Below are 23115 nucleotides of genomic sequence, written 5' to 3' on the forward strand. Positions count from 1 at the left end.
TTAACCTTTTCAAAATTTAAGGTGGTTGTTTTTGAAATCTCTTGTTAATCTCTGTTGGAAGTAAAATAATTTATTTTTTAAAGCCATATAGAAGAAGAAACAATGGTAGGTTCCCATGGAAGACTTTAAACTGTTTCACTCCAGAGGCTTTGGGGAAAGTGAGCTCTCGAGTGGGAAGAGACCACCTAGAAGTTGAACTGGCCATGTTTTAATAATTACTCTCTGAAGACTGGTTTGGCAGAAAGTCTTGCTCTTGGAGTTTTGACTCCTCTGGCTTCTGGGCATCAGTCCTGCTGCTGAGGAGACATTGATATGCATAAATCTGTTGGGACAATAGCTTGGTACTCAGAGAAAAAGAACGCTCCTGGGGGCTGAGAGAACTGAAGAGTAGGATTTGATGGCAAGCCCCGGCAGCATTTGTGGACAAACACCTCAGTGTTTTAGGTCATTGCTTTCTGCTGTGTTTTTTGTTGGGATTTCAGATGACCTCAGAGCCTTTACAGTTTACTCCCTCCAAGACCCCAGGAGAGAGGCTGTCTGAGTGCTACTCGGGGACCATTGCCATTGTGTATGCTAGTCATGAGAGTGGATATAAAAAAAAACTGTCTTTCTAGATACTTATGGGTCTTAAAGAAAAAGAGAAATCGATACATGTTTTCTTAAATCTGGTGTGGCACTGTCCTGCCTGATTTAACTTGGATGCTTTAACATTAATCCATTTTGTCTCCTGAACTAAAGACTAATGTTTATTTCCATTCAGTGTTAATATCAGGATGCCTTAAGTTTTTATACATGCTAAAGAATATACCTTAGAGTGTTTTTACAGTTCCATTAGATTCTTGAATGTTATTTTTGTGTGTAATATATATATATATATATATACATATATATATATAATATATATTAGGTATGTGACTATACATATATGCTTGTATGAGTGTATATGTGCTACACGTAGGCATGTGAGTATGTGTGTATGTGTGTATATGTGTGTGTTGTATGTAGTTTATGCATGTGTATGTTGTATGTAGGTATGTGTGTATATGTGTGAGTGGTGTGTGTTATGTGTAGGCCAGAAGTCCATGTGCAGCTACTTTCTTGGTTGTTCTGCCTATTAATTTTTCAGACAGGGTCTTTCACTGAACCTAGAGCTCACCTCAGCTCACCAACTGGCTAGGCTGGGTGGTCAGTAAGACCTGGGATCCATCTTTTCCCCTCCTTGCCTCCAGTACTGGGTTACACCAGCACCACTGCCCCAGGTTTTACATGGGCACAGGAGGACCAAGCTTAGGTCCTCATGTGTATGCAGCAGGTACTTGATGGAAATTATTCATAACACTCACCTTTAATAGAACTTGGAGTCTAATACTCATGTAACCAGAATCCTCTCTGACTGTAATTTCAGGTTTGGGAAGAAATCTCGGCCTGCGATGTACGATGTGACTCCTATTGCCTACGAGGATTACAGCCCCGATGACAAGCCCTTGGTCACACTGATTAAAACAAAAGATTTGTAATCTTCTTTTTTTTGGATTATTTTTCAAAAAAGATGAGATACTAAGATCATTTAAATATTTTTAAGAAAATTAAAAAGCTTAAGAAATTTAAAATGTTAGCTGCTCAAAAGTTTTCAGTAGACTACCGAAGAACTAAGGTTCTGCAGCTTTTAGTTTGAAAAAAGTATTTTAAAAAAACCAGAATTTGTGAAATCCATAGACCATGTTTTAATGTACCTTTAGCTCTCAACACTGTCTGCTTCAACAAGTATGGGCTCTTTTGACAGTAGACCCTACCATGAAACCCAGATGGACTTCTGTGGTTGTTACAGAATAAGTCTTACATAGGAAGAGTTTCTTGTGATGTGTGAGTGCCGGCTTTCTGAGTAGAGTTAGGAAAATAAGTAGAGTATGATGCATAATTCAGTATAATCGTTACTTACTATGACGTGCCGTCTGAGATGTCTGTTTTGTGAAAAAGAAAACTAGTTAAATTTATTATTCCTAACCCGAACGAAATTAGCCTCTGCCTTATTTTGTGCATGGGTAAGTAACTTATTTTCTGTACCGTTTTGTTGAATTCTGAGGAAATGTTGTTCTTTCAAGTTTTAGTCATTTTTGTAACAATCCTTGAACTTGACCTTGTAAACACAAACAAGGGAAGGGCCTAGGGAGGCAAATACTGATCAGTTTCAACCAATTTTTTTCTTTTAAAAATCAAGTGTTTTTCTTTTTAATTGTAGTGGATTAAATTACATTGCAGGTGTTTCTTGCTAAGAGGTAGTGACATGTAAGAGGTGCTGGGCCCTTCTGTAGTGTTTCTCATAGTGCACCTTTATTTATACCCAAGACATTTTTTGTGGCTGTATTTGATTGATATGTGCTTCTTATGATTCTTGCTAATTTCAAAGAATATTGAATAAACGTTAGCAGGGCGAGGATCTACTTGTCTCATTCTTTAAAAATTAACCTAAAATGTTTCAGATATGATATTGACTGTCAACCCATCCAACTGTTTGACATTTAACAAGCCCGAGGGACAGCTTGGATATGGTTTGAATATATCTCTAAGAAGTTTGTGTGTTAAAGATATGATCTCCAAGAATTGACATGGGACCGTTAAGAGGGTGGAGGCCTGGGTTGAAGTCTTTAAGTTTGGGAGCTGCCTTTGAAAAGGACTAAGGTAGTTCTCATGAAAACTCGTTAAAAGACAGTTCAAATCCTGAGTGTCTTTCTGGCTTCCTTTATGACACCACGATTCCCAGCGTTAAGACACTATCCACCATGATTCCTTCACAGAAGGCTACCTGATCTTAGAATTTGAGCCTCTCAAATTAAGCTAAATAGGCCTGTCTTTCTTTATAAAACTAGCTCCCTCAGATATTTTGTTTTATGACTAACACAGCATCTCCATGGCTGCTAGGCCATTCTCTGCACTCTGTGAATCTTTATGACTTCCTGGGGGTCGGTGCTGTTTGTCAACATGAAGAGTGGGACGAGAATCAGAGAAATTCTTGTCTAAAGCCATGAATCTACATTGAATGACTCTACATGGAATGCAGGTTGTGTCAATGTTGAGGGACCCGAGATCCAAGGATCTGTCCATTCATAATGGGCAGGTACTTCAAGAAATATCTTCCCTGCTGCTCTCCTTTGTAGGTGGAATGGAATTGCCCCAGAGAATGACTCCTCACCCTTAGAAACATGAAGGCAGTTCAGAGTCTCTCTGCACACAATTTCACTCCTCTCCAATCCCTACATTCAAGTCCCACTGTCATTTTCAGGGGGAAAATGCATCTTTAACTTGACATGGAACCATTTGGTAAGGTCAAAAGACATCTGGAAATCAGGTGCGAGGGTGGGCATTAAGGAAAAAGTAATTTCAGATGCTTCTCCATCCCTCTCTACCCTCAGAACATGTGTCCCTAATCTAACAAAGGACTTAGCAGCACACCTACACTCTAATTATTAAACAATGCAGTGCAATATGCTAATATTCTAAGTGTTTGGAAATAAAATAAGAATAAAATATTAACTCTCTTAGTTACATAACTTCTGGAAACATACTGCAGAGTTGTTTTATATAAAGACACCTGGATGGATGAAAGGAGAGGGCTTGGCAAAGCTGGCTTAGTACAATTCCATTTCTCTTGATTTCTCCAGGGTGCTCCAGGGCAGTGTCCAAAGGGCTGCATGTCCTCTCAGGTCATTTCCACCCTCTCTGATTTTTAAAACTATCTGTGTCTCTCTGTCTCTGTCCATCTGTGGCTGTCTCTGTCTCTCTCCTCTCTCTGTCTGTGTGGATGTTGGATGCAGGTGTGTGCTGTGCATGTGGAGACCACAGAAAGGTATCGGGTGTCCTGCTCTTTCACCCTCCACCTTTTCCTTTTGAGACAAGTTCTGGAGCTCACCAATGTTTTGGCAGGCGGGCCAGCCAGCAAGCCCCAGGGATCCTCCTGTTACCCCCTCTTGCAGCACTGGCCTTGCGGGAAAATGAGGTCATACCTTGCTCTTACCTCGTTGCTGGGGATCCAAACTCAGGTTCCCATGCTTAAACAGTAAGTGCTTTTGCCCACTGACCCATCCCCCCAACCATGACAGATACTTCACTGAGCACTAGTTCTGGGTTGGGCAGATATGAACAGCAAAAGCCACAGGAAAAAATTCTCGCTTCCAAGTCTGGTTTGCTTTATACCAGACCTTTGTTTAGTAAGCAAATACATATATAATTACCCATCTAAGAACATACTGAAGGGAAGATGAACTCTGATCTGTGGCAATGTATTTATAGCAGAGTAAATTAAAACTTTGCTTTAATCATTTACTTGAAAATGGCTTTGGGCAAGTAACCGTGTGTACTTAAGCGCTACAATTTGGAAAAGAGATTTTGATAATGATCAAGCAGATAGCATGTATATTGTGTTCCCTCCTCCAGTGTATGTGAAACATTCAGCATGTCTGTTGTTACTATGGTTGCTCGTGCTCTTATTTTTAGATGTGGCTATTATCACAAAGTAGGTTAATACACCCTTTTTGATGGTGAGTGCTTACGGCCCACAGTGTGTTCTGATATGCTCACAGTGCTACAGTAGAGAGCATATTCTCTAAGGTCTCAAGTCCTCCAGAGCCATACTGAATCTGTCACTCTGTACCACTCGTGAAGTCAGCATTTGATAAGCTAGACAAACTGTGGTTGGGGCTGTAGGAGCTTTTGATGGCTTCTGACTTCATGGAGTCAAATCCACCTTGTTCTATTCATATGCTCCCACAATGCTGTGTGGACAGTCATAGCTCTAGTCTACAAATGGTGCAGCAGTGTCTCCAGCCCACTGGGGGGGGGGATTGTCTAAGTTCGCCTTTCTTGCAGTGAAATGGAAGTGACACACACCAGTAAGTTGCTCTTCAAGGTCCTTGGCAATTGGGTGCTCGTTTCTTGATATACCTACAGTTTCCACTTAGCACAAAGAGGCTTAGAATTCCTGTCCTCAGATTACCAACTTTTATCTTTGTCAAATAGTCATTCTACCTTAGTAGCTTCTGTTTAATTCCATGAGGCTATGTATATAAATCATTATTTATAAATTATTTAGTCTGGTTATCATCCCCACCAGAACTGGGGGTCTGTTTAGATCCTTTCATCAAATGATGTTCTACAGCAAGCTTTAAAAAAATTTTAGGCACAAGTGCACTGAATTAGAATTTTTAATCATGATAGATTTTGTAGTTTATTAACAGGGACAGATATGAAGGACTACAGCACAGAAAAATGTATGCTAACTAATTGGAAAGTTTTAAGTAGCTATTCATAACAACTCTGTACTGTAGGCTGCCTCCACCCCAGCCATTTCTTGACCCCCCCCCCTTCCTAATGCATCAGAGAACTAGCAATGCCAAGCGCCATCTTTCTCAGCGCCCTTTGCTTTTCGAGCTGAACACATGGCTTTGGTGTTGGTCAGTGGGACCTTTAAGGAAATCTCCTGGGACTTCCTAAAAGTATTTCACCACCCCCCCCCCCCCAAGGAGTGATGGGGCTACTAGAGAATCCTTGAATGTTTCCAAGTAAGGGGAACTGAAACTCTCTTCTGCTAAACAGAAAGGACCTGGACCTTTGTGTTCATCACAGTAGGATTCATCAATCCTAATATGACTCCACTGTTACTCAACGGCTCCTTCCCCAAAGTGAAGAAGAAGAGTAAAAGTAATTCATTTAGACCAGGTGTTGGTAAACTCTGGATCCCATACTCACTCTTCCAAGGCAAGTCTCAACTGAGGTGATTTCTCAGATCTTCCTTGTTTTCTATGTCCTTAACAGTTCTGAGTAGTATTGGCCAAGTATTGTATGTATTGTTCTTCTGTTACACTTGTGGATATTTGGCTCACAACTAACCAGGGTCTATGGTTTTGGGGAGGAGGACACAGAGATCAAATGTAGGTTTCATCGTATCCTATCAAGGGCACCCACTGTCAACACGGCTTACCTACATTACCTGCTGAAGCAGCGCTTACCAAGCGTCTACACCACAAAAGTACTCTACTTCACCCTCTTCTCTATTGCACTCTTTGTCTGCGCCACCTCCATTTAGGTAATGTCCATTTAGAAGTTATGTCTACCTCATTAAGGGCAGTATCTCCATAAATTATTTGAAATTCTGCTTGGGAGATTTATCTATTCTCTCTCTTATCTGGTGATTTATTATACCAGTATGGATTTATAGTTGTTAACATTTCAGAGTGTAACCCAACACTGTCTTGTTGACATTGGCAACTTTATTACTGATTTGGCATCTCCCAGCACAGTGTGTGTGTTTCCATGCACACCATGTTTTGCTTTCTGGAATAAGAAAATGCTCAAGGTCAGTCTTTCCTATTTCTGCCCCAACCTCAAATCAACCATGCTTCTTTTGATGTTAGTTAGTAGCTCCTATGGAAGGGTACTTCCCAATTTGATTAAGAAAAAATATTCCCTATCCCCTAGAGAATTCTTTTCATTAGCAGACTTAAATACGAAAAAGGACTCTATTATTTTGCTGTTCACTGATGAACATCTTGTGAGCTCTTGTTTCTTCCTTGCTATCCAAATAGCTACATCTTAGTTAGGGAAGTTGAAAATACTGACTCGTTGAACCTTTGTAAAGTTGGCTAGCCTCTGTCTGAGCAACTTCCACAGTAGAGGTGGTCTATAGGATAGGTGAGTACACACCTCTCAGAGCCAGCACAGTGCATATATACTTCAAGTATGGGTTACTGCTCTCTCCTCACATGGCGAATCCCTCCACAGAGTGACTCTCCTTTATTAAACTTTAATAAGTTGCCCAGTGTGTGGCACTATCTTCAACACTCAGCACATCTTTTGTTCTAATTGATCGAATAGCACAGAGAAAGATGGGCTACAGATGAGAGAGAAGATTGTATGTCAGAGAACAATCAATATGCTATAGCCTTTGAATGAAGACAAACCTCACACTAACACACTAACATGGTACCATTGGGCATGTGCAAAGCCTTGGCAAGTTTTCTGTTCCTTGCATCTGTTGATTTGGTGTGGGTATTGAGGTTAATAAAAGAATATTACTATTTAAGTTGCTTCAATTAATTATGTTCTCATACAAACTACTATACCTTGTGTGTGTGATTTCGTAGACTTTATTCATGGCTTAAAGGCATCTCTCTCTCTTTCTCCCCTCCCCTCTCCTCCCCTCCTCTCTCTCTCTCTCTCTCTCTCTCTCTCTCTCTCTCTCTCTCTCTCTCACACACACACACACACACACACACACACACACACACACACACACAAAATCAGTGTTCTGGTTTACATTGAAAACTCACACTGTCCATATGACAGCAAGTGGCTAAAATGGAAGTGAAGCCTTCTAGATCAAGGGGCACACTCCTGTCCTCATTGTAACCCTGCCATTGATAGTGAAAGTCAGTTCCCACGTATGACCTATTTGCCCAACTACTTTTGCTTCACTTTCCTTTGCAATACACACTGCTCTGCAGCTAAACCATCAAAGAAGGCAGATGAGCACTGTGTGGAGTGAGTGCACTGTGCAAGGAGTAGTACTTCCTTGTGGAAATGAAGTCTGTTTGAATTTGTTCAATATAAGAACACCCCGATGAAGTGGTGGCTTCATGGTGCATTCCAGGTACCTGGGGGATATTTAAATTTGAGATCTCAGGACTAGATTAGTGATTTTCAAAACTAATTTTTTAAAGGACTTTGTTCTCTTATGACTACATTTCATGGAAGTATGGTGTTAAGAAAAACAACTAAATAAGCAAAATTCTCTCTTGAACCTGATTTGAGGGGCTCTGGTGCTCAATTTCTCTGACCTCTTCTTGCCATACCTAATTTCAGTGGTTTCTAAGGGGCCATAATGAGGTCAGTCACCAAGGCTTCCTATCCTTCAGATCATCACTCATCTAACAGGCACTAACAGAGCAGTGTGCTCAGCATGTATGAAGCTGGTGCCTACAGCTAACCAAGTCAGCTATAATTACTGACAACCAAGTGGACATGGTGATGTAGGAGGCTAAAATTAATACAGATATATAAACAGGTCATATCAGGCCCTGCTAACAGGATATCACAAAAACTCCCAGCTAGAAGGCCCAGGTAGAGCCTATGGAGGTGAGGAAAGTTTCCCTGCTGTGTGACAACTATGTTAGAACCTGATGAAGGGGAAGAGATGACTCATGTAGAGGGTAGGGAAGATGTGTGGAGTCTCAGGTGGGCTCACATTCTCTCGAGGAGCTGAAGGTCAGCCAGGTTGCAGAATCAGTGGCAGTGAGAAGCAGGCACAGCTGCACAGCCAGCAACTTCTCTTCTGGGAATGTGTCTCCCCAGAGCAAGATAAGCATGATTTAGAAAGTTTCGTACAAGAGTGTTTACAATTATTTTATTTACAGTAGTCCCCAGGATGCTACAAAGGCACTTAAAAGTAAAGGACAGAACGTGTGAGACACACAGCAGTGCATCTGCATCCTGAAGGTGTGAACACCAAAAGAGCAGGTCTCATCAGACAGACTTCCATTCCTGTGAAATGCCAGACTCAGGAAAATCAAATTATAATGATAAAAATCCAAACGGCATTTGCCTCTGGATACTGAAGGTGGGAGTAAGGAAGACTGGAAAAGGGGCCTGTAGGAAGTGCCTGGTGGGTGGAAATAGTCCATACTGGAACTTTACTGACAGTAAGAAGAAAAATACACTTGTCACATGCTATCCAAGGATAGATGTGATATCTAAATAAGTATTAAAACACCAAGAAAGTTTAAAAAAATAGGACCAGTGAAAAAATTCGATAGAGTGGGTAACATTGAGGACAGAGAGGTGGGTTGAGGCAGAGGACTTCTAGAAGGTAGGAAGGAACAGGATAGGGAGAGGGAAATGCCCCATGCTGGGAGAAGGGAGGCCGCGATTTAGGGCTTTGTGTTGAGTGATTAGAGAGTTTGCTCTGGAAATCTGATGCCCTGAGTTAACCATGTAAAACAGATGCAGTGGGCTATGAATGTATGAGCCTAGCATTCTCCTCTGAAGGGATGGGTGAAAGAGGCAGGAGAGTCATTGGGAGTTCATGGGACAGCTAGCCTGGCTTCTGCACCTGGGATTGTCCCCGACCTCTCTATGTGCACCATGGCAGGTGCATCTCAGCACTTATACGCAGGTGAACACACACACAGAGAGGAGAGAGAGACAGAGAGACAGAGAGACACAGAGAGAGAGAGAGACAGAGACAGAGACAGAGACAGAGAGACAGAGAGAGACTGAATAGGGTGTCTTAGGAACTTCAGTTGCTGGTCAGAGTGAGGAGCTTCCTGGTTTTATAATGTAAGTTTTGCCCAAATGAATTTCCACATTGGTTATTTAATTTTTCTAATCTGCAGATTAAAATTTCTCCCACAAACACATTTCCTGGCTGTGGTAGGGCAAGGGAGGCCAACAGACGATCAATTGTCATTTTCCTGCTGGCTTCATTGAAAACTCCAAAGTGCTAAAGAGAATGTTCATGAAATTGAAATCCTTTTCTTATTAAACTACCCTGTGTGGAAAACACTCCACGGGCAAATTATCGTTTAATAAGGCAATTTCCTGCTTTCTCAGCCCAAAAGGCCCCTGAACAATTTGAAATTCAAATATTGTGGCTTCCTTATACTGAAGCCAAGCAACGCTAGCAAGCTTTCTGAAATGTGGCTCCCACTGGGAATTTCAAGTTAACTCCTGGGGGAATGCTCTTTCTCACAGATGAGGTTCTGTGGAGCCTTGATGCAAAGAGAATGTGAAGCACACAAAGAGGTCCTTAGTTGAGCCAAGTTTGAGGCAGACTTAACCCCAACACACATGTTGGTGTATCCTACTGCTTACAAAGACATTCTATGTCTGTCTGTCTGTCTGTCTGTCTGTCTGTCTCTCTCTCTCTCTCTCTCTCTCTCTCTCTCTCTCTCTCTCTCACACACACACACACACACACACACACACACACACACACACACACACACACCACTTGTCTGTTCTTATGCCTTGGCCATCTTATGCCTTACAAAATGCCATACATACCCCCTTAACCTCTTAGTACTGGATACCAGCAGTACCTCTCAGTTAAGGTGACCAAAACTGACCCTGGAGATTGTCAAGTAGCCTTTGGGTAGTAAATCACATCCGAGTGAGAAACACTGAGCAGACACATTGTCCTTCCCTTGGAGCCTTTTCATGTTGTCCATCTGTCCCCTCATTCTGTCTCATTCATTCCACTCATTCCGCCCATTCAGACCACAAATGTACCTGGAACCCTACTGTGTCCCCAGTGGGTAGGTTCTCAAAAGCCCCACCACTTTTGAGTGTGGCACTCCTGTGTAGGTATGGATGCTGGCAATGTGCTACTAACTCTGAAGAGTTGGCTCTGAAAAACATCTTGCTTCTTGATGGTTTAGAGATCCAAGGTTTTCTTTGTAAGAACATGTCATGTACTCACTAGTCCAATGAAGATTCTCAGCATTTATTAAAGCCAGCTTCATACTGGATGGAGTTCTAAGAGGTTTGTGCAAATTCTATCCTTTAATCCTCATAGTGACCCTTTGAGATAGGAATCCTTATTACTTTCTGTCTTGAGAGAGGAAACTAAGATCTAGAGAGTTTATATAGCTTCCCAAGGCCCCACAGTTTTAAAGACATGGAGCCATTTTAGAAGCCTCTTTCTAGTCACCACCCACCTGCCCATCCACCCAGGAGTGTTCAGCCTTTTGACTTTGCAACATGACATTGCCATTTCAAAATCTGCTGGGAACCACTCTGGTTAGCTTAAACTGTCAACTTGACCCAAATTAGACTCACCTGAGAAGAAAGTCTCAAGTGAGGAATTATGCAGATCAGGAATTACATGGACATGCCTGTGGGAAACCATCTTGATTACTGAGATGGAAGGTCTCACCGTGGTTGTGGGTAGGACCTTTTCATGGGCTGGGCCTGAATTGAAGAAGAGTGAAAAAAACAAAAACAAAAACTAGCTGAGCAGAAGCAGCAGCAAGCAGGTGATGTGGGTGCATTAGGTTTTCCTTCCCTGCTGTTGACTGTGGATGTGATGTGACCAGCTGTCTCAGGCGCCTGCCTCTGTGACCTCCCTGCAACGGTGGATTGTAACTTGGAGCTGTAAGTCAAATGAACCCTTTCCTCCTCTAAGTTGCTTTTGGTCAGGATATTTTAATCACAGTAACAGAAAGAAAACAAGGACAGGTACTTTTGTAGCTATCCTGGGAATCCTGACTCTCTCTAAATGTATCATGCAGTAAATATTCACAGAATACCTACTATGTGTTGTCAAACCAGTCTCTCAAGCTTTGCTGTATAAGGGATGTTAGAAACACCAGGAGGGCAGATGGGCTAAGAAGTGCCCACAGCCATGGACAGATGTCACAGTTTGCCCAGGAGTGTGGCTCTGCATCTCTGAATCACTCTGAGTACAGAGAAGTCATGCCGAGTCTCAGATGACAAGACAGAGAATAAGAATTAACTCTAGGTTTCCTGTGCCAGTTGTCTGTGCAGAGGGCACTGGGTTACCAGAACTTCACATACTGACTTGGCTAAACTGCTGTGGACAGTTGAGATGTTTGGAAGCATGTTGCTCAACCCTCACTTTGCAGATCAACTAGGGGAGGCCCAGGAAGAGGGAATGATGGCTTTGCTAAGATTTATGGGACAGGGTGCTATTAAAAACCACCAAGAGACTCATGAGCTAGACGGAGCAATTCCACATTTACTGGCACATCATTCACATCTCATAACCCACTCACTTTTCCTCCCTGGTCTCCGTTGGCCACACAGAGGTCAGCTGGGTTCATGGAAGACAGAGGTGGGACAGAGGGACATGGCTAAGGTTCCCAGAGAGATAATTTAGCTCTGTAGTTTATCATATGAGCACAGTATGATACAACTCACAGAGTCTCCCAGAAACATCAGCTCAGTGATCAGGGGATCATAGACAAAATACTTGAGCACAGGACAGTGTTCCTCCACAGGGAGGAGGTGGCAGAGACTAGGGTGTGGAAGAGCCAGGCACTGCTTCCTGTGTGTTAAAGGTTGCAGCCCACACAGGGTCTTTGTGTCAATTGGATGAAGAAAGCACTTAAAATATGGTTGTCAGTTAACTGTGTTGTTGTGCTGACTGTTGTCCATAAAAATCCCCATTAGTGAACTTGGGGTTATCAAGCCACTGGCGATAGAACCTGTGCTGAGCTCCATGCCCTCAGGGAGCGGGTAGGGCCCTCACTGTGTTTTCAAAGTATCCCCACCCACACCCCAATGAGGAAACTGCAAGTGCCCAAAACAAGGTTTAGTAAATTAGAAAAATTTTGCAACACAGTTAGACATGTAAATCTGGCTATAACTGAAATCACCCTTTAACTCCTGGTTCCCAAGTTTAAATCACTGATTATACATTTAATTAATGTATATTAAAAACAAATCTTGTGAGGTTGAAGGGATGGCTCAGCTGCTAAGAGCACCAGTTGCTCTTTCAGAGGACTCAGGTTGGACTCCCAGAACCCACATGGCAGCTCACAAATGTCCATAATTCCAGGCCTACTAGGGGGTCTACCACCCTTTTCTGGCCTCTGTGAGCACCAGGCACACATGGGATACATAGATACACATGCAGGCAAAACACCTGTATGCATACAATTTAAAAAATTAAAAAACTACCAAAGCAAAAAGGTGTTCTCAGGGTGAAATAACTATATGGGACTCTTTTCTATGCTAAGGAAATAGTCTGAGGAGCCTTGAGGATCAAGGTTGCTTTGGTAACTCTCTGTTAGACTTTTGGGAAAGCCTCTCTGGTGATTGACATTTAGTTGATCAATCTGAAGTCTGGAGGACATGGGGGGCATCTGTGATCAGGAGCTTCCAGACTGTTCTCTCACTGGCTTCTTTTGTACCTTGCCTTGGAACTGAGCTGGGCTCTGGTTGTGGCTCAGGGGCTGAGCACTTCCCACTGGTCTGTGGGAGGTCCTGGGTTCCATCCTCACCACAGCTGCTCTCTGGCCGTTGCCTCAGAGAGTGCAGTAGCTGCTTGTTCCTAGTTCCTCTCCTGATGCCTGGTAGGACAGCAGTGATGAAAGTTTGGTAGACAGGGCTTGTTCAACATGCATCCCCAGCCTTCGGTGGTTCCGTGGGGTGGGGGAGCTCAGAGTTGTCTAGTACAAAGCTGACCACTGAGGGACTTTGTTCTTAGTAGTCAGTGGCTCTAAACTGTATGAATCACTACATTTTTCAAGGAATTTACCACCTCCCTCCAGATTTATATTATTGTAAAAACACTGCATATTATAATACTATGTACTATACTTTACTTTCTCTATATAAATTGCATATGTATATATATATAATTTTTATTTATTTATTTTTTTACAGCATGTGCTTCTCCCTGAAATACAGCCATGCACACAGCTTGTGATTTACTTTGGCACTACATTTATCCCTGTGTGTGGCCACCTAATGATCTTCTGGCCATTTGTCCATTTATTTTCAATAAAGGTCACAAATCTCTATTAATCATTAAAATCTCCTATGATTGACTTAGGGAAAGTCGTAAGGCATGCGTGTGTATTCCACCATATAATGAGGCTGTCAAGCTCTACTATGCTTACCTCCAGGTCCCCAGGGTCAGTCAGAATTGACATGGTGCAGACACACAATGAAAGATGATGGGTAATTAACTATCCCGTAGCTGCTCTCTAAGGTTTTAATGGTGTATCAACAGGTGGAAAGTAAGGGGATTTCCAATGTCCCACTAGACTCTTGTGCCCACCTCTGGGTACATCTCTGCCAGCCTCACTGCTTCCTCAGCCAGCTGACTAGATGTGGGTTTTTAGGAGGGCATGCCAAGTCTGCCCATAGAGTTATCTTTCTTACCATCTGCCCTGCCTATCTCTTTTCCCAGATGCCAAAACATTCTTTTATCTCACTTCAGACATCACACCTTCCTTCCAGGAGGCCTTCCTCTTTGTCTTCCCACCTTTTAGATTTGTGTGTTAAGATTATTGAGGCCAGCATCTGTCTCACTCATCTGCTGCACAGATTTGGCTAGTGTAGAGCTCAGAACACATTGGAATGTGTCAAGGAATGTCTGGTGAATGACCCCAATGGTGGCAAGAGGGGAAGGTACCCTGAGGAGTTCAGACCCTGTCTCATCAGCTCTCCAGGGTGGCCTGGCACTGTGACACCATCCCTGCTGGCCAGATGGTGTCCTCACACATGGAGGCCTTGTGGGTGGATAGCTGCCACATGAGTCACTGTGGCCACTGATTGCTGCCAGCGATCCCAGGCAGCCTCATGACCTGGGCTGTTTGCCCCAGGAAGGATCTTGTGGCTTCCAAGGTTCTGAGAGAACCTCAGTGAAGAAACAGAATTTCATAGTCTTAACCTCAGAGGCAATGAACGTCTTGGAGATCTTTCTGGGTTGTAATTGATCATGTGGTCAGGAGGAAGGCACTAGAAGTGAGTGAGGGCTCGCTCTCTCTCGCTCTCTCAGACACACACACACACACACACACACACACACACACACACACACACACACACAGAGACAGAGAGAGGAGGCTGAAATATCTGTCACAGGGATGATAGGAGCTGGTAGCCTGAGATATCCAGCTTTATTCCCAATTCCTTCACCAGGGTTCTTTTTTTTTTTTTTCTTTTTTTCGGTTTTTTGAGACAGGGTTTCTCTGTGTAGCTTTGCGCCTTTCCTGGAACTCACTTGGTAGTCCAGGCTGACCTCGAACTCACAGAGATCCGCCTGGCTCTGCCTCCCAAGTGCTGGGATTAAAGGCATGGGCCACCACTGCCCGGCTCACCCAGCCACTGCTTTCCCCTCTTTTCACCATTCATTTCCTGTCTTGGATTTGGTGTCTATTGAAATGAGAGCTAGTCTGTGTTGAATAGGGCAGAGCAGAGCCTACCTAGTTTTCCATGGCTACCTGTTTTATAGGTAGAAATCCGAAGGAAATAGTAACCAAATAGGAAAATGCATGCTGGGAAAAAAAAACCTTCTGTTTACAGAACTGTAGGGATGGGTCACAAGCATATTGAACCAGGGCAGAAGCACCCAGAAATCCCACCTGGTACTAACTTAATCATTTGTAAATCACAAATGACTTTAGATATTCTTGAGTTCTAGGAGGGTAGATCTGTGGAATGATTTCCTTAGCATGGCTGTGGCCACTGATGAAGTAAATCAAGGTACCAGCCAGTGGCTACTCTCCTGGGAATTTGCAGTGATGGCCACTTGTCAGTATTTTCTCTGCCACCCTGGCCTTTCTGTCTAGAAAAGAAACTGAGTCCCACATCTGGCTTTTCTCTTTTCATCATTTTAATGTTTGTTGCTCCTAACATAGGGTATTTTCTTCCACTGAGCTTACAACTTTACACTCTAGAGCCTGTAGTATCTGGGTAGTTTCCCATGGCCCCAATGCAAAAGTGACTGGCTTATTTTAAATAACCCTACGTATCTGCCACAACTTTCAGATTGCTTCTTTTCTGGTAAAGCTACTCATTTTCAAACCTTTCTGTCATGCTTTTTGTTCCTAAGTCTCACTGTAAACCTGGCTGAGAGCATCCAGCAATAACCACGCTACAGCTTAACTGTGAAACTGCCTTGAAATTAAACTGCCTCCACCAGATTAGTTAGTCTGTCACCTTGATACTTAGCCTTCCCCAAAGTTTCAGGACATAAACAACATGTAGATAATAGTTTGCCTGAATATAAAAGAAGTAGCTGATAGACTATTGATCAACAGAGTCCTTGTTCCCAAGTGTAATCTTTGCTGTTTGCATGTGATTGACATTTCTGTCTTCTGCATTCAGAATCACCCATTAAGTTCTGCCAGAGAATTCTAAGACTTCTCTAACTTGTATCTACAGACTCTACTAAATTCCTTCTTAAAGCCAGTTCCAAAAGTTTAAGAACCTCATAATCAGGTAGTCACAGCAAAGACCCTACCTGGTTGCTGCCAGTTTTCACATTAGTTACTTTTATTATCACTGTATCCAAATATGTGAGAGAAAGAACTTACCGATGAAGTATTTACTTTGCTTATGCTTTCAAAGGGAATGTGCGGATGAACAGTTCATATTGTGATGAAGAGCAAACAGAGGAAGAAAGAGCTGCTGATGCTCACCTCACTTTCTCCTTTAATTCCTTCTAGACTCCAGCCCATGGGATGATGCCACCCATACTCAGGGTGGCTTTTCCCCTTTCCTGTTAATCATGTCTAGAAACACCCTCAGAGATACTTTGAGAGGTATGACTCACTAATCTTCCTGAGTGATTAAAAAAAATCCATTCAAGTTGACAATGAAGTTTAAGCACAGAATATCACTGACAAAACTTGAACTCAAAGGAGCATCTTGATTTTGAAGTGCTGCTCGGGTCCCCTGGAATCCAAAGACTTTCTCTGAAGTCCTGTTTTTAAACTTGGCTATTAAGGTTTGGTGGGGAAGAGAAGTGGAGTAGATAAAATTCAGAACAAATATGAATTTAGACAAAGAACAAGTAAGTCCTTTAAAAGTATGTCTTATGAAATATTTAGGGCATACTTATACTAAACAATTTATTAGTTGTTATCTAAAATTCCAGTTTACCTAAGCCTCCTGAATTTTATTTTCTGGTTCTGTAAAGGTCTAACATTGAAATCATCTGGGAGATTAAAAAACACAGTCAGCTAGGACAGTTGAATGGCTGCCAGGGCATGGAGAGTCACTTTTCTTTGGGGGAGAGTGGCCAATATTTATAAACAACAACTATCTATGTATTTCTGCTGTAACTATTATTTTAATCCAGGCATGGAGTGGAACCTGTGGACTGTTTTCTTTCCCTGCAGACTGGGCCTGAATTTGGTCTGTTGCTCACACTACAGAAATTCCTCTAAAAGACGTCAGTCCCAACTCTTAAGCCATCTCATGCCTGCACATCCTTCGCAGTCTGTCCCTAGTGATTCAGGATTGTGACTGTCAGATGTGTTCATGTCACTTGGGGTCACGGTTGCTCTGTGTTCGGGCTTCAGTGCTGGCTTAGCAAGGAGCTCACATGAGCTGACCATACATGCTAAGGAACAGCAAAACTTTACAGAGTGGTCTGGTCAGTTAGGAAACTGGCTCACCCAGGGAATTGCTAGTGTTTACCGAGTTGTAAATAACATTGAACAGAGCTTTTCTTCTAATAGTTTCAAAATAACCTGACATAGCCTACTTTGAGGAAATTTCAGTGGAGGACAAAGTAAACTCAGTTGGTTTTGCTAATAAGATAAATAATTCCCCAACTTTCAGATTGGCAGAAGCCCCACTGGCTTTCTCCAGGACTCCACAATATCCTTAAAATCAGCCTTATGGAGAGGTTAAAGATGTAAACCAGGGAGAATAGGAGCATTGAGTTTGGAAGCCTAACCCCCAGTGGAATCTAGACCTTGGGATCCCTGAGTTTAAAGTGGAATAATATAACAGGAGTCCAGGGCTGCAACCTTGAGTACACTTGAAAGCCAACTGCAGACTTACCCAATGACCCGTTTCATTTCCTGATTGCAGGGTGACACAGTCTAGAGGGAGCCACTGTGGCTGGCTGGATCATCACCAGCTCATGGGGGTTAAAACACACCCAACCCTCATTAGCAGAATGAAGGATGAAATTTTCCCTGCCCTTGATGGAGGCAGCAACAGTGACCCTGGGTGACCTAGCATGGCTACCGCTCCTGGTCTGACAAAGATGAATGAGAGTGCCAGTTCTGCTTTTGATGAGACCTGATGAGGTGATGCCTGCATTTTCTCAAGGTCATAAGTAAACACTTTGCCTTTGCCAGAAACCAACATACAAACACAAACTCAGAAGAAACATGGGTGTTAGGAACAGCCTGTCTGTTGACACATGAACAGCCACCCCATATGGAGAAAGAAACCCTTCTCTCAGACCCTGTGGTGCTTATTTTTAACTCACAGTATCTGATGTGAATGCCATTCAATTAAAATCAAATACTCTTTCAAGCTCACATCCTCCCCATCTCAGAAGTAAAACCGTACTGTGGTTTATTGCTCAGGAATGAGCCATATGCTACAGTACAAGAGGAAAGTGCCGGGAGACAATATGGAGACTGTGGATTGAGGGAAAGGAGTGGAAACACACAAAGAGGCTGTTTTAGTTCTTGCCTGTGGCTGTGATAGACACTCTGACCAAGAGCAACTTGGTGAGAAAAGGGTTCATTTGGCTTATACTTCCAGGTACCACCAGTCTGTCATTGAAGGGAAGTGAAGCACAAGCCACGGAGGAAAGCTGCTTACCAGCATGCTATCCATCTCATGCTCATCTACCTTTCTTTCTTTCTTTTTAAAAGACATACTTATTTTTATTTTGTGTGTGTGGGTGTTTTGTCTGCTTATATATGTCTGTGTACCATGTGCATGCCTGATACCCTCAGAGGCCAGAAGAGGGTATCAGTCCTCTGGACCTGTAGTTACAAATGATTATGAGCCTTCATGTGGGACTTGGAATCAAGCTTCATCTTCTGGAAGAGCAGCCAATACTCTTAACCAGCAAGCCATCTCACTGGCCCTTTGCCATCTTTCTCCCAGTGCAGATGCCACTGACGTCAGCATGGTTGGTTGTTTTCCAGCCTCCCACACCACACTGTGGATTCCTTTGTTGAAGCAGAATGTCTATCTTGGTAGCCACAGGCTTTGGTACACAGGAAGAGCTCCATTCAGTTAGTTTCATGGGACTGAATGGGACCTTTCATTGCTTAGAGGAAGGCAGAGGTGTTAGCATTTGAGGAGGATACAGAATATGGTGTCCAGGCAGGACAGTCAGTCCTATGGGCAGATCATGTGAGATTGCTTTGTATTAGGGATGGGTAGAGATGCTTCCGCTTCAGCAACTTGCTCCAAAAGGCTCCTCTCTCTGCACATGAGATTAATGACTGTTAATGACAGTAAATATAATTATCTAATGATATTCATAAGTATTTAAAATATTTGGCTCAGTGCCTATAACAACTTGGGGGTCATTTCCCATTTATATCTTGCCATGAATCTAATTTAAAATTAACAAACCAATCACCAGCAACAAAATTCATAGATTAGATAGGCATTTTGTTTTCTTTATTATGCCTCTGAGGCTGTGTGTGTAGGTTTCCAATTCTGTATATAGGCAAATCCCCCATCTCTGAGTTAATTTTCCTCTTAAGAAGACTAGAGCTAGAAGAAAAGGGAAGCCTCCTTGAGTAGTAAGAAATAAAGCTTTCAGTAAGGATATGATGCACAGACATGCACAGGAACTATCTACACCTTTTATGGAGATCTTGCCTTCTGCCTCTGCCCCTACACATCTTAATGTGGGGAGAAGGCAGTGCTGGAGGATGGAGGAGATGTAAATACTGGTGGCTATGGTTGGTGGACAGGTGGCTCCTACCTAGCACTTCCATGTCAAGAAGCTTTAGATAATGGGAGAGATCCCATATGAAGATAGATCATGGACCTAGACCATATCCTCTAAGAGGTCATGTCAATTTCAGAAGGACCATCTTGCTGAGGATGTTCATTGCAAATAGGAAAAGCAATCTCCTTAAGAGACAGTGACCATCATTCTCAGATATAAGGATTCAGATATAACAGGTGTGGTGTAGTTGTAACCAACCGTCTTATTAAATAAGAAACACAGAGCCAATTCAGAGAAGAAAGCCAAGAGGTCAGAGCTAAGATCCTCACCCTTCCTGCTTCAGCGATCCTCTTCAGCCAAGAGAGCTCTCCAAAAGGGACCTACTTCCTGTGTGTATGTCTTTATATAGTCTAGCTGTTCTGCCTTCTCATTGGTTGTAAACCCAAACACATGACTGCCTCTGTAGAGACTTCCAGGTCTTCTATGGTTGGGATTGAGATTAAAGGCGTGTGTCTCCAATGCTGGCTGTATCTTTTTACACACAGAGATCTACCTAGCTCTGCCTACCAAGTGCTGGGATTAAAGGCGTGTGCCACCGCCGCCACGCTCTTGCTATGGCTCTAATAGCTCTGACCCCTGGGCAACTTTATTTATTAACATACAATTAAAATCACTTTTCAGTACAAATAAAATACCACCATAGTGTGGTTTCCTTCTCTATATTTAGTTACAAAAAGGCATCTGTATTTTACTGAATCCAATCTAGTTTGATTTAGTCTTAGTATTCCAAGGAAGAGTCTGGAGTTTTAGGAGTGAACTATTAAGTCCACCAGAAGATAGAGGACTAGGAGGACAGGTGACTGCCCAAAGCCTCTTAGTCAATAAGAGACAGATAGGTCCCAGGCACTCGTAGACACTTCTGATGTGGGCCACTGGCCTCCTAGTCCCTCACAAGCCAGATCAATCCAACAGTACAGTGGCTCCCAGTGAGGCTCAGCTGAGAAGTTGCCACATATCCATACAACTGTGCAACCTTTGCATTGGTCACATCAACACCACTAACATTAAGGAAGCTAATATAAGAGGGTGCTGTCTCCAACTCTGGTGCTCCAAGAATGCCAAAATCAAAGAGGAAGTGAAACCACCAAACCAGATGTAAGTGAACAAATAAAGAAATGGGGAACCCAGAAGAGGGAAACAAATGAACCCTCTAACCACACATGAGGCCAAGACTCAGTGAATTACGAGAGTCTCAGCCTTATGAAGAACCCAAAGGTTATTTCTACAGGCATTGGATGAAGGAGGCTTCTGGGTCAAGTAATGGGTAGGTGCTGGGGTATAAAAGCTAATTAGGTCTCAACTCACTTCAGAGTTATGAGACTTTTAGCTGTAGAATCACCACAGGCCTATGTACAAGGCACAGGTGCCATTAGGAAGAAAGTGACTCCATAGCTTGTGGGGTCAGTGAAGATACATCACACATTCCCAGATAGTCTTTGAAATGTAGATAGAATTGACTCCAGCCTCTTAGTTCATGAGATGCAAGAGCTCCTACCATGTTCAGAACTTCTGTTGATTTCCAGTGTCTCATGGGTTCACGGTTACTTTTAACTCTGGAAACCTAACAGATGTGTGACCTGAAGTCTATGTGCTTTGCTTCCTTTTCTCTGCTTAGCTCTGCCCTGAAATTGAGGTCATTCATTTTGTACAAAAACCTCCCACACAAGCAGGAATTATATTAATAGATAATGGTTTGGAGTGAGTCTCTGAAAAACATGAGTGTAGCATCTCCAGTAGAATTGGCCCTGGCTAGAAAAAAATCTCACATGGCTACTTTATCAAATGAAAACCAGTGATCCACTCAGGGTACCTGAGGGTACACTGGAACTTAATGAAGAGGTAAGGACACAAGCTTTTTATTTAAATGGCTCAAGATATACCATCACTGAGTCCTTAAAGCCTTTAGGCATCTCATCGTGAGTATCCTCTCGGTCCTTGCTGGTGCCCGTCTCAGGAGATCCCTACCTTCCTCCATGTTGCCAGTCATCTTTCCTCAAGGGCTTCTTTCCCATGTCAGGCCCATTGTTCATCAGGCTCAGTGTTAGCAGCACAATTGACACATGACAAGATGCACTCATTTTAAGAGTACTTTGTAGTTGGAGTTTTCCTGCCTGGCCCACAGTCAGGACAAATCTCTGTCACCCGCCAGTCCCACAGCCATTCAGACCCGACCAAGTAAACACAGAGACTTATACTGGTTACAAACTGTATGGCCGTGGCAGGCTTCTTGCTAACTGTTCTTACAGCTTAAATTAATCCATTTCCATTAATCTATACCTTGCCACATGGCTCGTGGCTTACCGGTATCTTCACATTCTGTTTCTCATCGTGGCAGCTGGCAGCATCTCTCTGACTCAGCCTTCCACTTTCCAGCTTTATTTTCCTCCTTGTCCCACCTACACTTCCTGCCTAGCCAATGGCCAATCAGTGTTTTATTTATTGACTAATTAGCAACACATTTGTGAGACTGACAAGAGCTTGAGTTCATTTGAGCATGACAATCAGGATAGAGAACACAGCCCTCGTCCTGCAGAAGGCTTCCTCATGACCCCCAGTGGTCAGTATCCTCCTCTCTCTCCAGGCCTTCAAGGACTTGTCTGCCACTCTAGCTTAGATACAGCTGATTTTATGATACACACATGGGATAATACAGGATGATGCTTTTCTGTGTGGTTATGAATCTCTTTATGAGATTTAATGATGCCATTGTTTGTTCCCTTAACCTACTTAATATTATAATAATGCACTGAACAAACATACCATGTCTACTGGATAAGTTTATGAACATTAGACTTTCACTTTTTGAACTGTTCCATAAAAAGTTATAAACATGTATATATACTTTTATGAAAAAATATGTTCTCACTTTAAGAAACAATTAAAAGAGGAATAACTGGATATGGTAGGATTAACCTTATACAAAGTTACTAAACTTTGTCCAAAGATGTTGGACAAAAGATTGAATAAGAGACTAAGAGGAGGTTGTTAGGATCCTGCCCTCACTCCTGCACATGTGCAGCTTGGAGTCTTGAGTCTTACATCATCAGGGGGCGCTGGTGACTACATAAGTGCCTTAAAAAGTGGGATGCAGACCCCACGCTCTTTCTTTGCTCTCTGCTCTCTCTCTGTTCCCTGCTCTGCTCTGTTCCCTCCTTGCCACCATCTTTCTCTCTCTCCAGGCCTGGCTCTCCTCTTTCTCCTCCCCCCTTTCCCTCCTAATAAAGCTCTGAATACTAATACTGGGTTCTGTCATGACCATGACCTTTCCATGCCTCCACCAGCACCGTTTATCATCCTTTCAGAGATCATTTGGTATACATCTACACCAAAATGGAATGTGTTCCGGCTTTTAAACTGTAGCCATTCTGTTTGGATGTGCAAATAGCACATATTACTTTAACTTGAAGAATGATTTGAGCTTGGCCATTTGTCAATATTCTTTTGTGAAGGGTCTAATCAAAGCTTTTGCCTTTCTTAAACTTGAGCTATCTTTTTATTATTAATTTGTAGGAGTTCTTTGAGTATTCCAGATATTAGCCTATTATCCTTTGTCTGTTTTAGAAACACTTTCAGCAGCACATTTTTTGATGTTCTGTTGAAGAGTGTTACATTCCTATTTTTTCATATATTCCAAATTATAGTTTCCATGT

At 42.6% G+C, this 23115-nt stretch overlaps 1 protein-coding gene across 1 annotated transcript in view; it reads left to right on the forward strand.

The window, feature by feature from the left end:
* The window catches only part of Dner (delta/notch like EGF repeat containing), a 320292-nt gene extending 317855 nt beyond the window's left edge, over positions 1-2437 (forward strand). The window contains exon 13 of the mRNA XM_052750585.1: positions 1406-2437. Coding sequence (XP_052606545.1) covers positions 1406-1517 — 112 coding nt within the window. The 3' untranslated portion in view covers positions 1518-2437. The remainder of the gene's footprint in view (positions 1-1405) is intronic.
* The last annotated feature ends 20678 nt before the right edge of the window (positions 2438-23115 follow it).

The sequence above is a fragment of the Peromyscus californicus genome, unplaced genomic scaffold (assembly GCF_007827085.1).
Source record: "Peromyscus californicus insignis strain IS unplaced genomic scaffold, ASM782708v3 Scaffold_21__1_contigs__length_65335640, whole genome shotgun sequence".
Lineage (NCBI taxonomy): Eukaryota > Metazoa > Chordata > Mammalia > Rodentia > Cricetidae > Peromyscus > Peromyscus californicus.